Source organism: Schistocerca serialis, chromosome 3 (assembly GCF_023864345.2).
Source record: "Schistocerca serialis cubense isolate TAMUIC-IGC-003099 chromosome 3, iqSchSeri2.2, whole genome shotgun sequence".
In the NCBI taxonomy this organism is placed as follows: Eukaryota; Metazoa; Arthropoda; class Insecta; order Orthoptera; family Acrididae; genus Schistocerca; species Schistocerca serialis.
Genome location: NC_064640.1, coordinates 391,410,518 through 391,428,804, shown reverse-complemented (window position 1 = coordinate 391,428,804; position 18,287 = coordinate 391,410,518). Strand labels below are relative to the sequence as shown.

The window sequence follows — 18,287 nt, the reverse complement described above, 5'->3', positions numbered from 1 at the left end:
CACCAATAATCTTACCAGAGCTGATTATCCTACACAGCTCATCCACACACAAATCTCTCATGCCACCTCTTCCTCTGAGATCAGTAAACCTGTTATCCAGCCACCGACTAGCACTCCTCTGATCCCACAATATCATTTCCTGGTCTCGAAAAGCTTAACCACTCCCTTCACCAGGGCTTTCACTATTTCACAGGAAGATCCCAGAAATGAGGGTTATCCCATGCAAAATCCTACCTACATCAACTAAAATAGTGTTCTGACTTTCACCCAACTTAAAAAATATCCTTGTCCATCGCTATTCCAATCTTTCTCCTAATCCTGTAGTTGTTTCCTTGTGGTCAGCCCTGGTGCAAGACCTGCCCCATACATCACCCACCACCTCCTACTGTACCCGATTCACAGGCATTTCCTAGCCAATGAAAGATAGGATCATATATGAAAGCAGCCACATTATGGCTGCTCTGCTGCAATTACTGAACAGCATTCTATGTGAGCATGACAAATAACCAACAGCAGGAATGGTCAATGCCATGGTGCAGTAAACCACAAATTTGACCATCGAGCTGAAGAATATGCTGCACACCACAACATAAATGACTTCAACAGATACTTCACTATATGAGCCATTTGGATACTCCCTTCCACCACAAGGTCATCTGAACTAAACAGGTGGAAATTGTCTTTGCAGCATATCATGTGCTCTCACAATTCCCCTGGCCTAAACCTTCACTAGCCTTAGTAGGATGAAAAATCGTTCCCAGTGCAAATTTCACTTTTATTTATTCACTTGATGACTAGTTTTGAGTCATAACCCATTTTCAAATCATCATAACATAGTCAAAAATGGTATTTCTGAAAATGAAAAAACATGTCTAAAATGTGCAAATGAATAGTTACAGCACATACAGATAACTCCACTAACCTGGCCCCCATTGCCTCAGTCTGGGACCAATGACCGTAGCAGTCTGGTCCCTTTCATCCCCAAAACCAACCAACCCATTGCCTCACCTTACCTTTTCCCCTATCTCATCTGTCCACACCATTTCTTCACATCCATATCGTGTACTGCCTTCTCCCGAAACTCTACTTCCTTCCATGCAGGCACTCACTCACTCACTCACTCACTCACTCTCTCTCTCTCTCTCTCTCTCTCTCTCTCTCTCTCTCATTTTATGCTCTATCTTCCACACCTCTTTCACCTTATTGTGGAGACATCCATTGAAAGACCTGCCTCTTTCCTGCTGTCCCCTCCTTGCATCCTTCCATCCCCCTCTTCAATCTCTTTCAGCCCAGGCAACTGCTTTCAATAACTGATAATAAATAATCTATCTCATGTGACCACAGGATTGTGCTTTTTGGGTGTCTGTAAAGAAGAAACACATTACTTACCATGTTTCATTAAAAGATGTATAATTCTACACAAATAACGCACTTGCCACTCCGTTTCTCCAAAAACTGTCTTGAACAACTAGTGTGGCAACCCACATGCAATAGAAATATTTAAACCTCATAGCTACAAATAGGACTGACATTATTGATCATGTTAGTATAGTGACAAGGTTTAGTGATCAGGGTGTCAACATATCCATGATGGTTAATAAAATTAGTAAATCCATCAAGAAGGCTAGGAGTGTTTTTAGGCTAGAAAGAGCAGACAAGCAATTGTTAGAACCATATTTAGAAAATTAATGGACATCATTTGGACTCAGTATCTTACAGGGTTGCATCCGGGTGATGTCATCGACAACCACCTACATTTTGACTGCACACCCAGTCATTTTCAAGGCAAAACTGCAACAAGTAAGCACTGAGCAATGGAATTTAAAATCTCGATTTACAGAAAAATTCTAGAAGGATAACACATGCTGTAAACACTAGCACATCCACATAACCAAAGATGGCAGACATCAGAAGTTGTCAATAGTGAAAATTAATAGCTATCAGATGAGGTAGTATTAAGTCTGTCCCTAAGTTTTTTGACATGGGAAAGAGCAGAATTTCATGCAGAATTAAGCAAAAATCTCCATCTCTATTTGTAAGGTTTCTTGCACATTTAATTTCAACTGTTTCCTTAATAACACTATCTCAATAGCTGGAAGTGCATGCCATAATCTGTGTGTTGTCATATTCTGTATGGTGACCAGTGCCAAGACAATGGTCTGCAACAGCAGAGTAGTAAGGCATTTTGCTACACTGTAGTTCAGTGCACTAATAATGTTATTCACAATCGGTCTAAGAGGAACTCTTTCCTTGTGGATCTTAGGAATGCTGTAGAGCCTAGGGGAAACAGTGCATCGAGAATTAAGACTCTTGATAGTTTCCTGCGACAAGGAACCTTTCTTTAGGAGGTGAATAGTCTTTCTCTCAACACTTTTTGTGGGGTCAGCACCAATCCTGCCATCAAATGCATCTTTTGAACTTAATCCTCCCTGTCCAAAACAACTGTAGCATTGCCCTTGTTCACAGGTAAAATAACAACAGTAACAAGAGTGATCGGGACACTGTTACTCTAGTGAGCCCATTAGTAGGTTGGTGTGAGCATCGCATTAAGAACTTAGTGCATATCTTATGCTCATTAAGGAAATCCATTTGAATGACACTCATGTTCTAATAAGTTTTTATGTGGTCTCTCTCTTCACTCGTGTTCCTCTGATTCACTTCAGTTAACTGAGGTTAGATTTGGTGTTGAATTAACAAACCTATTTTGACATGTGTTGACTTCCACTTACTTTTTATTCAATGGCCAACACTATTAGCAGACAGATGGGGTTGCGATGGGAAGCCCGTTGTCACCTATTATTGCCAATTTTTTTATGGACGACTTCAAGGACTGTACTTTGGAGTTGGCGGCTTTGAAGCCTGCATGTTTTCTCCTGATCCGTTGACAATACTTTTGATATTTGGCCTCATGGCAGCGAGAATTTGAATGACTTTTTAGAACATCTGAATTCAATAACCCCGAACATTCATTTCTTGATGGAGGTGGAGAACGATGGCTGCCTTCCCTTCCTTGATGTGTTGGTCAGGAGGAAGGTTGATGGTACATTGGGACATGCTGTTTTTAGAAACCCGCAACACTCCATCTTCCATCTACAGGCTGACAGTTGTCACCATCTGGATCAGCGGGAAAGGCTACTTCATACCTTGGTTCACAGGACCCACATCATCTCAGACCCTGAGAGATTGTCAGCTGAGTTAGCCATCTTGAGGTCATCTTTTGTCAGAATGGTTATAGTGAAAGATAGATCAGACGTGTTGTTATTGACCAACTGTGCACCAGGTGAGTGGTGATGATAATGAAGATGGCACCAAAATCTACAGCCTTTTTGCCTTATGCAGGGTGCATTTGCAACAGGATTGGTTGTATTTTGCAGAAATATGATGTGAAATGTGTTTTTTGATCGCCATCCAAGACTAAGGTCCTTCTAGGTTCCATAAAGGATGAAACTGGTTTGTGTATGACAGTTGTCTATCATATTCGTTGCAGGTGTGGCAAGTCATATATTGGATACACTCTCACGTCCGTGGAGGGTCAGTGTACTGAGCATATGCATCACACATGCTTACAGCAGCCAAGCAAATCTGCTACTGCAGAACATTGTCTTGGCACTGGTCAATCTATGGAATATTACGATATGGAGATTCTGGCACATACTTACAGCTATTAGGATGGTGTTATTAAGGAAACAGTTGAAATTAAAGTAGAAAGTAACTTTATAAAAAGAATAAACGTTTTTGCTTAAATTTTGCGTGGGATCCCGCTCTCTCCCATCTCCCTTGTAAAAAAACACCAAAGGGACAGAGTTAATGCTACCTCATATGATGGTCATTAATTTTCACTTTTGATAACTCCTGCTAGTACAGAACATTGTCTTTTTTATTTTATTTTTATTTTACATGTCTAGTTCAGTAGGACCAAATTGAGGAGCAAATCTCCAAGCTCATGGAACGTGTCACTACATGAAATGACAACATAAAAGTAACAAAAGAGAAAATGAAATGTTTATGAACTAAAAAAAAAGACAAGCCATAAGTTTAAGTAGACACAATTAACAATATAATGGAGGAATCAGCTTAATTTTTCAAGGAACTCCTCGACAGAATAGGAGTGATCCACGAGGAAACACTTGAGTTTCAATTTGAAAGCACGTGGAATACTGCTAAGATTTTTGAATTCTTGTGGTAGCTAATTGAAAATGGATGCAGCAGTGTACTGTACACCTTTCTACATAAGAGTCAAGGAAGTGAGATCCAAATGCAGATTGGCTTTCTGCCAAGTATTAACTGAGTGAAAGCTGCTAATTCTTGGGAACAAGCTAATATTGTTAACAATACATGATGGCAAAGAATATATATATTGAGAGGCCAAAGTCAGAATACCCAGACTAGTGAACAATGATCAACAAGAGGTTCGCATACTTACACCACTTATTGCCCAAACTGCCCATTTCTGAGCCACAAATATCCTTTGAGAATGAGGAGAACTATCCCAAAATGTAATAACATACATCATAAGTGAATGAAAATAAGAAAATTAGACTAATTTTTGTGTCGAACGATCACTTACTTCAAGTACTGTTTGAATAGTAAAAATGGCAACACTAAGTCTTTGAAAAAGATACTGAATATGGGCTTTCTGTGACAGTTTACTATCTATTTGAACACCTAGAAATTTTAACTGTTCAGTTTCACTAATCATATACCCGTTCTTTGAAATTAAAACATTGAGTTTTGTTGAATTAAGAGTTAGAAACTGTAAAAACTGAGTCTTACTGTGATTTAGCATTAGTTTATTTTCTACAAGCCATGAATCAATGCCATGAGCTGCACTATTTGAAACAAAGCGAAATGTTGCACACAACATCTTTCACTACCAAGCTAGTGTCATCAGCAAACAGAAATATTTTAGGATTACCTGTAATACTAGAGGGCATATCACTTACATAAATAAGGAACAGGAGTGGTCCCAACAATGATCCTTGGGGCAACAACCCCCCATCCCCCATTTGAGTGTGCCCCACTCAGGCCCCACATCACAGCCATCCTCAACACTGTGCATAATGACCTTTTGTTGTCTGTTGTTAATGTATGAGGTGAACCAATTGTGAGCTTCTCTATGTATTTCATAATGGTCCAATTTCTGGAGCAACATTTTGAGATCAACACACTCAAACGCCTTAATTAAATCAAAAAATGTACCTAACATTCAAAATCTTTTGTTTAATCAACCCAGTACCTCACTAACAAAAGATAATATAGCATTTTCAGTTGTTAAACCACTTCTAAAGCTGAACTGTACATTTGACAGAAACTTATGTGATATAAAATGATTAATTATCTGTACATACACAGCCTTTTCAATAACTTTAGCAAACACTGATGGCATAGGAATAGGTATAAAATTGTCTACTTTTTATGAAGCAGTACTTTACTAAGTACTTAATCGTTCAGGAAACTGACCACTCTTAAGGGAAAAATTACAAATATGGCTAAGTACAAGGTTAACATGTGCAGCACAGTACTTTAATATTCTGCTAGGAACTCCATCATATCCATGAGGATTCTTGGTCATCATTGATTTAATTATTGACTCAATCTCCCCCTTGTCAGTATCACAGAGCAATAGTTCAGACATAAATCTCAGAAAGCCATTTTCCAGGAGAGTGATATGATTCCCTGCAGAAACTAAGTTTTTACTTAATTCACTAGCAATACTCAGAAAATGATTGTTAAATACTGTACATGTATATGACTTATCAGCAACAGAAATATTTTTACTATAAACTGACCTTATATTGTCGACCTTGTGCTGTTGAACAGACACTATCTCTATTGCTGTTGGATTAGCTTTCCTACATAGTTTGTAATTATATATTACATTTGTTCGAATACAAAAGCCTTTTAGTGTCAAAATTTGTGCATCATGGTCTGAAAGGCCACTCATCTTTTTACTAACACAATGCCCATTTTTTTTCTTTTTTTTTTTTTTTTTTTTTTTACATACATGGCCACTACCCCACTCCACAAAGACCTTCAAAAACAGCCAGTTAAACTGTATCCTAGTAAAGGAAGCCTCTGAATTGTCAAATTATTTAAGTGGGGCTCCGATATATCAATAGTATCACTGTCAACATCTATAAGCAGTTCACTAACTTTATCTCTAAACCTCCTATATTTTGATGAAGTATGCTAATTCCTTCACTACTTGGATACCTGACCACCTCTGAAGGTGATTCCTTTGTTAGAGGGACTTCTTTTAAGCAGGTATACCTATCAGCTGACTTCAATTTAAAAAAGGTGCAGCTCTAACACCAACTACAACAGGAATTTTTTCATGAGTGATCCCACCACCATCCACTACACTGTCATCTATAAGCTTTGCCAGCCTTCCCTTCCCATACATATTGAGGTGCGGGCCATGCCTAGTGAAATCTATTGACAGACTTAACTGGCACCACTGCACTGTGAGCCATGTCCTCCACCATCAGTGCCTTCTCCATCCCAATGTTAACATGCCTAACAGCAGCATTAAGCTGAGGCTGATCATGACGCTGAAACAGTTGCACAAAGTGCACATTAGTGCCACCAATTTGAGTAGCTATCTTTACCAGGTCACCACCTACATCACATTCCCCGTCCCTATCAAGACCATTCCCTGCTCTCCCAACAATCACTACCCGATCCTCTTTTGTAAAATTCCTACATAACTCCCCTATGCTGTAAGTCACCTGTGCCAACCGTGCACTATGCTTCACAATGCTGGTGACCTGGTACTCACCCCCCTCCCCCCCAAACACTTCCTGCAACTGCTGGCACACACCTCTACTGTGCGAACTACCTAGCAGCAGAACCTCCTTCTTTCTGTTAGAATTTGTAACTGACTTAGGCTTCCTAACTGCCGAGGACTGCTGCATGTTTCCTACACCTACATGTACAAGAGGCTCCTCTCCACTCAACTCTGAAAGTTGGTCCAATCTATTGCATATAAGCAAAGAGCTACCGTCTGAATATCTCCTCATCTTAGCTGCTTTCTTACCAACTGCCAGTTCCCATTCCCAAGCACCCTTCACCCTTCTCAAACTATGTAGTTCCTTGTTTGTTCCTGTATCTGCATCTGAAGGGCACAGATCTTTCCCTCCTGCTCCTCTATCAACTTATTTCTACACCAGATTCTGCATTTCCAGGAGAGGGTGTCACCAGAATGTCCACTAGTTTCCCCACTGTATCCCCCCCCCCCCCCCCAATGAAAATACTTTGAAGAAATCCCACATTGTAACCCACTACTCACAAACCGATGTCAAAGCCCACACTTCTCACTCGTGGTAAAATTTTAATAGTTACCGAAAAAACCAAACATCTATGTTACCTAAGTTCAATTACAACAGTACAACTATTTAAAGAACTAACAATAGTGGTCTCAAAATTCTCTCTCTACTAAGAAAGCAACAATTTTTATTAATACTACTAAACAACAACTAATACCAATACCACAAAAACTTCACACAAATTCTTAGCTAAAACCAAAAATTCAAGCAGCCACTGGAACACTCAATGAAATTAAAACAGTGAATGAAAATTTAACTGAAATTTTTCACTAGAAACAACAAGAAATGTCAGCTGAAAACTACCACATGAAATTTACTAAACGACTTCAACACACAGACAACTCTAAAAAACACAGTGGGCAAACATTTCCAAAAGTTTATTAACCCATTATTTCACCACAAACAGCACAAGACACTGTTGAAAACTACTAAATTTAATAACTGTATAACGGTGCACAAACAACTTTGCAAACACACTGCTAATATTTGGATGAACAACTGGAAACTATTAAATTTAATATTTGAATACAGTGCTCAAACAACTTTGACAGTACCTAGCTTTAGAAGCACTAAACTGCAACCACACATCAAAAAATGTAAACAAACTGCTGAGGCACGAGACCTGGATGAACGACGTAAGCGCACTCATGAATAACAGACCACTCAAATCAATAACACAGAAAGGAACACTGAGATGAAAGAAAATCCACTAATAAGTTACTTTTAAAGCAAATATTAACACAAAAAACTTTAAAAGGAGTAACTGAGGAGTAAAACTTTATAAAATATTGGCGAACAATTTGAACAGCAGTCCAGCACATGTGACGTCACAACAAAGAGTTGGCACTGGTCATCCTATGGAATATAACAATACAGAGATTCTGGCATACACTTCTAGTTATTGACAGTGTTTTATTAAGGAAGCAGGTGAAATTAAATATGTAAGTAACCTTATAAATAGAGATGGAAGTATTTGCCTGAATTCTGCATGGAATACTGCTCTTTCCCTTGTCACTATCAATAGCTTCTGAGATAAGTCATCTTTGGTAGTGTGGTGGCACTAATGTTTACAGTGTGTGTTATCTTTCTGAAATTTCTCTGTTAATCTGTGTGTTAAATTCTCTTGCACAGTACTTACTTACTGCAGTTTTGCCTTGAAAATGACAGGTTGTGCACCTATTGAAATAATAGCAGTTGTTGACAACATCACCCAGCTACATTCCTATATGTTTTTTTGAAAATTTTACCCCTGAGAGAAACCAGATCTTAGTGTCAATACGATGGACATACAAGAATTATGTGCAAAGTTCAAAGTGATTGTAAATAGCACTCTAAGGAAGCACGGGTCAAGTAAGTGGATTATTGACTGAAAAAACACGCCATGATCTAATAACAAAATTTGGAAAATGCTGAGAAAACAGAGACTGTTGCACACACTGTTCAACAAAGAAAGCAGAAATTTCAGTAGGTAGGGAATGATAGAAATTTGTGATCTATAAAAATACGTGCATGTGAAGCATACAACTTCCACAGTCATATATTAATGAAGATATTGCCAATAATCCTAAAAATATTTGGTGCTAAATACAAAATCACTAAGTGGCTTGAATATTGTTATTCAGTTGCACACAGACCAGTCTGGTGTGACAATAGATGACAGCAAATGGAAAGCTGAAGCCTTGAAATTTATGATTAAGAAATCATTCATGCAGTAGGATCACACAGACGTACCACCGTTTGATCGCTGTACAAACTCTTATATGGAACATGTAGAAATAGGCATCCCAACTATTGAAAAGCAGCTGAAAAAGAGCTGAAAACAAAAAAGTTGCCAGGTTTGGACGGAATACCAAATCAGCATCAGCCCCTTACTCAGCCTGCATTTATTGCAAATCTTTCAATCAGCAGAAAGTCCCACGGGAATGGAGGAAAAAATGTAGGTGACTCCAACACATAAGAAGGGAAAAACAATGGACCCACAAAATTACAAACAAGTATCCTTAACATCAATTTGCTGCATAATTCTTGAGTGTATTCTAAATTCGAATATAATAAATTTCCTTGATAGGAGAAAACTTCTAGCTTCAAACTGACAGAGATTTAGAAAGTATCACTCCTGCAGAACTCAACTTCCCTTTTCCTCACACAACATCCTGCAAACCATGGACGAAGAGCAACTGGCAGATTTCATATTTATAGATTTCTGGAAAGCTTTTGACACAGTGCAATATTGCAGACAGTCAACAAAGATCCACACATATCAGATATGTTCTCAGTTATGTGAGTAGCTCAAAGACTTTTCAAGCAATTGAAACAACTATGTTGTCTTGGATGGAAAGTGTTCATCAGAGACAAAGGTATTGTCAGGTGTGCCTCACGGAAGTGTGACAGGACAGCTCTTGCTATTTATACACATAATCCATCTGACAGACAGCGTGAGCAGCAATATGCAACTATTTGCTGTGGTTAGGTAACCGTCTTCTTTCAGAGACAATAGGATGACACAGAACCCCTTGGACAGAATTTCTATTTGGTGTGATGAATGGCAGCATTCTCTAAATGTGGAAAAATGTAAGTTAATGTACATGAGTAGGAAAAATAATCCCATAATATTCAAATATAGTATTAGTGGTGTGCTGCTTGACACAGCCACATCAATTAAATATAAATATCTACGTGTAACACTGAAAAGTGACATAAAATGGAATGAGTATGTAAGATCGATTGCAGGGAAAGTAAATGGTCGACTTCGGTTTATTGGGAGAGTTTTGAGAAAGTGTGGCTTATCTATAAAGGACACAGCATACACAACATTTATGTAACCCAGTCTTGAGTATTGCTTGATGTCTATAATCCCCACCATGTCAAATTAAAGGGAGACATCAAAAAAATTCAGAAACATTCTCCCACATTTGTTACCAGTAGGTTCGATCAAAATGTGAGTGTGTTGTCGAAATGGTCTGTGATGTCAACTGGTAATCATTGGATTCTTTTCATGACACACTAATGAGAATCTTTGAATGACCAGCACTAGTGACAAACTGCAGAACTATCCTACTGCCACCGACATACACATCGCATACGGAACACAAAGACAAGAGAAATCAGGGCTCGTAGAGAAGCTTATAGACAGTCATTTTTCCCTCAGTCCAGAGTGGAACAGAAAGGGGAATGACAAGCAGTGATACATGGTACCCTTTGCCACTTGTGCATCAGTCTGCTACAGACATGTAGAACCTATAAGAAACTTACTTTACTGATTGCCTGGTCCACTTCACTTCTTATATCATCCACAGTAAGTTTGGACATGTCATCAACATTCAAGTTCAATTTCCCTTTCAGCTGATCTGAAAATTAAAAGTACATGAACAGAATAACAAACATTGAACATATAAGTTAAGCTTACCTTTAAAATAGTTATTTCTGGAGAACGTTACAGCAGGAGGAAAAGGACACACACACACACACACACACACACACACACACACACACACACACACACAGAGAGAGAGAGAGAGAGAGAGAGAGAGAGAGAGAGAGAGAGAGAGAGAATTTCTAAACAACCGAAAGCCACTTTCACAATGGTCTGTCTTCTGACTCATGAGTTTGACAGTGAAAATACTCGCAATGACCCTGTGCATCCCAAGATCACCTGTTCATTTGTAATGTGCAATAATTTTTATTAGACTTAGAACTTTAATTCTTGCATCTTTTCCTTTTAGTACTGAAAATACTTTTCAAACTGAAGTCATTAGAAGCAAGAAGTTCAGTAAGACAAGAAAGGGGATGCATATAAGGCTCTGTCCAAACTAAATCAATCAACTATCAACAATATCTACACTTCATTAGTTGCCTCCCCATCGACACTAAAAAGTCACTCCTCCACAGACACCTGGGACAGTGTGTGTGTGTGTGTGTGTGTGTGAACAATATCTACATTTCATTAGTTGCCTCCCCATTGACACCAAAAAGTCCCTCCTCCACAGACACCTGGGCCAATGTGTGTGTGTGTGTGTGTGTGTGTGTGTGTGTGTGTGTGAAGAACACTGTCCAAAATGTCAGCAATGTTTGCAGTTTTTATGTGCTTGTTGACTACTTGACATCAAGTATAAAGTGAGCAGTAACCTTCACTTCTTATACTTTTTATATTTCACAAATGACTTTACAGTATCACATTCACATTCCATTAATTAAATGGCACAGTAATTAACAACAGAAAGAAAACTGTAAGAGTTTTAGAAGACTTTTGAATGTTCTCACAGTTCAAGCCATGAATCAGAAACACAGATAGTTTTTAAATAAAAACTTTTATTCTAGTTTTTCATTGCTGTTTCCCAGGAACTTTGTTCTAAAAGATACATAGATAATTAATAATAAAGATAATGACACTCTGAAAGTAATGCTACATGAGCTGTAAGCTATTCCAAGTATGAAGATAGGAAAGCCACAACAAATGAGTAAAACTGGAGTGAAAATAATACAAAAAGAACTTGCAAAACTATTTACAGTATGTCTGCAAAGAAAGGCAAATCCCCAAAACTGGAAAACTGCAGTAATCTTTCTTCTTCACAAGCAAGGAGACACACAACCCCCTTATAACTACAGAACTTGTCTCTTAATGTACAAGTTATTCATTAAAGCTATAACCAACCACACAGGAAAAAAAACTATAAATTTTTGTTAAGTAAAGGAAAAAGCTGGCTTCAGAAGTGAACACAGCACAATGGATGATTTGCAAATTGTGAACAAAATTACAGAATGGAGCAATGGAGTATGAGCTACCATCCTGCCTGCAGATCATAGATCTTGAGAAAGTTTTTGATTCAATTTCAACAAAATTTGTTCTCAAAACACTTAAGAAAAAAGACACTGATTCAACCAGTGTTAGCATTCTGAAGAATATGTATGTAAATGTCTCAGCTTCTACTATACTTCATCAGGATAATGAGAAAATTCAAACTGAAAGATGATTAAAGGGAAGGAGCTTCCATATTACTGAAACTGTTCTTGACAGCCCATGAGGAAGTTTTCAGATCCCTGAACTGGGAAAAGTAATTAACATTATTCATACAACATATCTGTATTACCTCCATTTTGCTGATATAGTACGGTTTGCTTCAAGTGCAGATACACTTCATCAACAAATTGAAAAATATAACTGAGCAATTTTGAAGGCAGAACTGAAAAACAATTGTAATAACAGTGACATAACTTTGAGGACATGACTTAAGATAACATATAATCAATACACCAAAAGGAAATTCGTACAAAGTGTATATGGGCCAAGGAAGTTCATTGCAGGCTTCTAAGAGAGAATTTTGTTCCATTTATAGCATGTGAAGCAAATGTGTTGAACTGTGTATTTGTCATCCTGCACAGTGAATAGCAAAATGATGTTAATGGGTTAACAGCATTGTACATGCACAGTCCCCTTAATTTGGGAAGTCACAAAAAATTTAAATCTCCTCAGCCAGTTTGGAATTTGAAAATCATCCCTCCCAGATGTGATTATAGTGTCTTAACAATCATACTACCTCACAAAGTTTCTCCTTATATTACAAAAATATAAAGAAATATGAACAAATGCTGTTTCACTGAAGGGCACACCTTTCCAAAACCAGCAAGACAACAGAATCAGGAAAATAGCACAAAAAATTGTTGTATCAGATGATAAATGCAACTGGAAGACACTGAATTAACATCATAGCAAAAGGTTAAAACCTAATGACAGTCATCAAACTGAATCAGCATCTTTGATTTTAAGTTCTATGTAACTCAAACTCTGTTTCAATATCGAAACAAATAGATCGTTTTACTCTGATTACAGAATTAAAAACACATTTGCTAGTTCAACTAATAAGCACTTTATTTAAGTAGTTAATTTAACAGTCTGCTGACAGCACATGATGTAACATTAATTCAAATAAAAGTTCACATTATCAAGATTGCTCTCTCCATGTGTGTAGTGAATTACATGAAAAAATATTTGTGAAATAATACTTAACACAGTAGTTTGAATACTTGCCAATGATAATTTTCTGCCGTTCCATAAGCACACTTTGTGGTAAACCTGCTTCTCCTGTTTCATATGCATATTTTTCCAAATCTTCCAACTGTGTTTTCAACTGTGAAATGAGTTCCTTTTGTTTTTCTCTCTGTCGGCGCATTTTTTCCTCAAAATCGTCACTACTCTGGAAGGGAAAAGAATAACATAAAACTAAATATATTTAAACGGGCTGGACATAAATATAAACATAATGAACACGAACTGGTAGATCTTACTGCTTAGCTGAAATGTAGTGATGGAAGACTAATTATACTGAAGCAAAACAAACGAAAGGCACCAATTTTCTCCATCACCATCATAACTTATAAGTTCAGAAAGGTACATGCCATACAATAACATTTGTGGGACTCAAATCAACTTTATACTGCTGACAGCACATGATGTAACATTAACTCAAGAAAGACCAAAGTCGCAACAAGGCCCCAGGAGTTGACAACATTCCATTACAACTACTGATAGCCTTGGGAGAGCCAGGCATGACAAAACTCTACCATTTGGTGAGCAAGATGTATAAGACAGGTGAAATACCCTCAAGACTTCAAGAAGAATATAATAATTCCAATCCCAAAGAAAGCAGGTGTTGACAGTGTGAAAATTACTAAACTATCAGCTTAATAAGTCATGGCTGCAAAATACAAGCACGAATTCTTTACAGGCGAATGAAGAAACTGGTAGAAGTTGACCTAGGGGAAGATAAGTTTGGATTCCATAGAAACGTTGGAACATGTGAGGCAACACTGACCCTAGGACTTATGCCAGAAGATAGATTAAGGAAAGGCAAACCCATGTTTCTAGCACTTGTAGACTTAGAGAAAGCTTTTGACGATGCTGACTGGAATACTCTATTTCAAATTTTGAAGGTGGTAGGGGTCAAATACAGGGAGCAAAAGGCTATTTACAATTTGTACAGAAACCAAATGGAAGTTATAAGAGTCAAGGGGCCTGAAAGGGAAGCAGTGGTTGGGAAGGGAGTGGTACAGGGTTGTAGCCTATCCCTGATGTTATTCAATCTATATATTGAGCAAGCAGTAAAGGAAACAAATGAATTTAAAACCCATGGAGAAGAAATAAGAACTCTGAGGTTTGCCAATGACATTGTAATTCTGTCAGAGACAGCAAAGGACCTGGAAGAGTAGTTGAACGGAATGGACAGTGTCTTGAAAGGGGGTATAAGATGAACATCAACAAAAGCAAAATGAGTATAATGGAATATAATCGATTTAAATCAGGTGATGCTGAGGGAATTAGATCAGGAAATGAGAAAGTAGTAGATGATTTTTGCTATCTGAGGAGCAAGATAACTGATGATTGTCAAAGTAGAGAGGATATAAAAAGTAGACTGGCAATGGCAAGGAAAGTGTTTCTGAAGAAGAGAAACTTGTTAACATCGAGTAGAGATTTAAGTGTCCAGAAGCCTTTTCTGAAAGTATTTGTATGGAATGTAGCCATGTATGGAGGTGAGACATGAATGATAAATAGTTCAGACAAGAAGAGAATAGAAGCTTCTGAAATGTGGTGCTACAGAAGAATGCTGAAGATTAGATGGAGAGATCACGTAACTAATGAGGAAGTACTGAAGAGAATTGGGGAGAAGAGGAATTTGTGGCAGAACTTCATTAGAAGAAGGGATCAGTTACTAGGACATGTTCTGAGGCATCAAGGGATCATCAATTTAGTATTGGAGGACAGTGTGGAGGGTAAAAATCGTAGAGGGAGACCAAGAGATGGATATTCTAAGCAGATTCAGAAGGATGTAGGTTGCAGTAAGTACTTGGAGGTGAAGAAGCTTGCCCAGGCTGGAGTAGCATAGAAAACTGCATCAAACCAGTCTCTGGACTGAAAACCACCACAACAACACTGCAGATTACATGTACAATGATAAACATGTGATTAAAACTACAGAACTGTGTACAATTTCTGACTATGAGAAGTCAGTGTGGTATAATGTATCACATGTTACCACTGGAGCCTCTAAATGTCATGTCATGGCATGGCATGGGACCCAAAAAGACCTGGATATGTTCCTCAGCAATCCCCTAATATGCAGTTGTTCACAAATCCACAAAGCATTATTTGGGGTTTCTGGAAGATTGTAAAAATGCATGTTACCAACAAACCATATCCCAGAAAATTCTGATAGGCAGGCAAAAATGTAAGTAAGCAAATTAGGTGTATCCAATATCCTTCAAAGTAAACAAACACAAAAACAGATTTATCAGTACAAAGCCTAAAAAACAGACATTCCATATGCTGTTCCGGCTTCTGAGTTACCATCTGTAACTGATGTGTGGTGGCTGTTTGGTTGAAAGAGGAACTGAAATCAAATTCACTAATAAGGAGAACTAAGACTGACTTGTTATTGTAGATGCTATACTGTTAATTGCAATGACAACGACAGTCACATTTAGATGGCATCATATGTGACATCATTCCTTGTTCAAATTAGTCAGTGGACACACACCCTTAGATTTAGTGATAAAAACCCCCCTTTTGGATAAAACTTAAAACTAGATCAGCCATTGCTAAATGTCCACCTCAGGACAGCTAAATTTGGACAGTCCAACAAGATGTGGACCACTGTCAAGTGTGAACCACAGCAACACTCAGATGGTTCTTGTGATGTAGGTGACGACTTGAGCCAGCGAAGTATGGCCGATGCAGAGCCAGCAATGACAATGGACTCCTTGTGAGGGCCTCACATGGAGGATCACCATACATTCGTTGTCTCCTTTAGCATACATAATTTATTCAGTGAAGTCAGGGAGTGCTATTCTGTATTCCAGAGTCTAAAAACCTTGCGGTGGAATACCGATCGAAGATCAGATTCTGGTATGCCAATGTCCAGACTCAGTTTATGAGTAGCCTCTTTAGCTAGCGTGTTGGCAAGTTCATTTCGTGGGATTCCAATATGACCCTAGGTCCATACGAAGGCCACTGACCATCCACATTGTTCGAGGATGTAAACTGACTCGCGGATGGCCTTTACCAAAGGATGGAAAGTATAGTGCTGGTCGAGAGCTTTTAGGGTGCTCAAGGAGTCGATACAAATGAGGAAGGACTCCCCGGTGCAAGAACGGATATGCCCAAGAGCACGAGAGATGGCTACCAGGTTTGCAGTGAAACCACTGCAGCCATCTGGCAAGGAGCACTGTTCAGTATGTCCTGCATGGGCATAAACAAACCCACAGTGACTATCAACCATTGAGCAGTCTGTATAAACTAGCTCTGAACCCCAGGACATGTCAAGAATAGAGAGAAACAAACGACGGAGGGCCACAAGATGAACTGAGTCTTTTGGGACTTGTAGGAGGTCTTGATGAAGCTGTGGTCGAGGTATACACCATGGAGGCATACGTGAGTGGACCAGGAGGAGAGGTGGTAGAGGGAAAGACTAGAGTTCAGTGAGAAGGGACTGGACACAGACTGCAATTGTAATCCTGGATCCGAGCCGCCGTTGCGGGAGATGTATCACCATGTTAGGGAAAAGGAGAAAACAATTTGGATGTTTAGGCAAGCTGCGTATGTGCATGGTATAATTTGCAAGCAGTTGTTGCCGCATGATCTGCAATGGAGGAACCCCAGGTTCCATGAGTAGGCTGTTCACATGGCTCGTTCGGAAAGCTCCTGTGCCAAGTCTAACTCCACCGTGGTGTATAGGGTTCAGCATCCATAGTTCTGAGGACAATGCTGTACCATATACCAGGATCCCATAGTCATGATGGGACTGTACAGCTGCAACAGTTTAGGGTGATCTGCCCCCAGTTGGTGTGACTCAGGCACAGAAAAATGTTAAGGTACTGCCAGCACTTTTGCTTAAGCTGACAAAGATGGAGAAGCCAAGTTAAGTGATAAGAGTCCACTATATTAAGGAGATGGTCATCAAGATAAAGTTGTGGGTGCAGGTAAAATGTATGATGGTGACAGATGCGCATGACACAACTCTTGGTGGCTGAAAAGTGAAAGGCATGGGTGAGTGCCCATGACTGCACCTTTCATATGGTTCCTTGCAGTCGACGTTCAGCCACACCAAGAGTAGATGAATAAAAGGAAATACACAAGTCATCAGTATATAAGAAGTGTGATACTGATGGCCCCACAGATTCTGCGAGACCATTAATGGCCAGTTAAAAGAGAAGACACTTAGTACAGATCCCTATGGGACCCCATTCTCTTGGCTATGGGGAGAATTGTGTGGAACACTGACTCAGACTCCGAAGGTGTGGAGCGACAAAAAGTTCTGTATAAAAATCAGGGGTGGGCCTGGGAGACCCCAATTGTGCAATGTAGCGAGGATGTGGTGTCGCCAAGTGATGTTATCAGCTTTTGTCAGGACAAAAACGACAGCAATATGGGGATCATGGCAGGAAAAGGCAGTTCGGATGGTACACTCCAGGTATACCAAGCTGTCAGTGATGGAGTGATCTTGGCAAAAACTGCGCTGGGACAGAGCCAGAAGGTCTCGAGACTCAAGGAGCCAACACAACTGCTAGCTCACCATATGTTTGAGCAGCTTGCACAGAACGTAGGTAAGGCTAATAGGATGATAGCTATCCATATCTAATGGGTTATTACCAGGTTTTAGCACTGTAACGATGATGGTTTCTCACCCCTACAATGGGACTTCCCCATCGCTCCAGTTGCAGTGGAAGACAGCAAGGAGATGGTGCTAGAAATCTGCTGACAGATGTTTAATCATTTGGTGATGGATGTAGTCTGGCCCAGGGTTTCAAATGGTTCAAATGGCTCTAAGCACTATGAGACTTAACATCTGAGCTCATCAGTCCCCTAGAACTCAGAACTACTTAAACCTAACTAACCTAAGGACACCACACACATCCATACCCGAGGCAGGATTCGAACCTGCGACCGTAGCAGCAGCGCGGTTCCGGACTGAA

At 39.2% G+C, this 18,287-nt stretch overlaps 1 protein-coding gene across 1 annotated transcript in view; it reads right to left on the bottom strand.

The window, feature by feature from the left end:
* Positions 1-18,287, bottom strand: part of LOC126470238 (RUN domain-containing protein 1) — a 169,993-nt gene that overhangs the window by 108,810 nt on the left and 42,896 nt on the right. Inside the window, exons 4-5 of the mRNA XM_050097939.1 lie at positions 13,351-13,516; positions 10,578-10,672 (exon numbers count right to left, since the gene is read on the bottom strand). Coding sequence (XP_049953896.1) covers positions 10,578-10,672; positions 13,351-13,516 — 261 coding nt within the window. The remainder of the gene's footprint in view (positions 1-10,577; positions 10,673-13,350; positions 13,517-18,287) is intronic.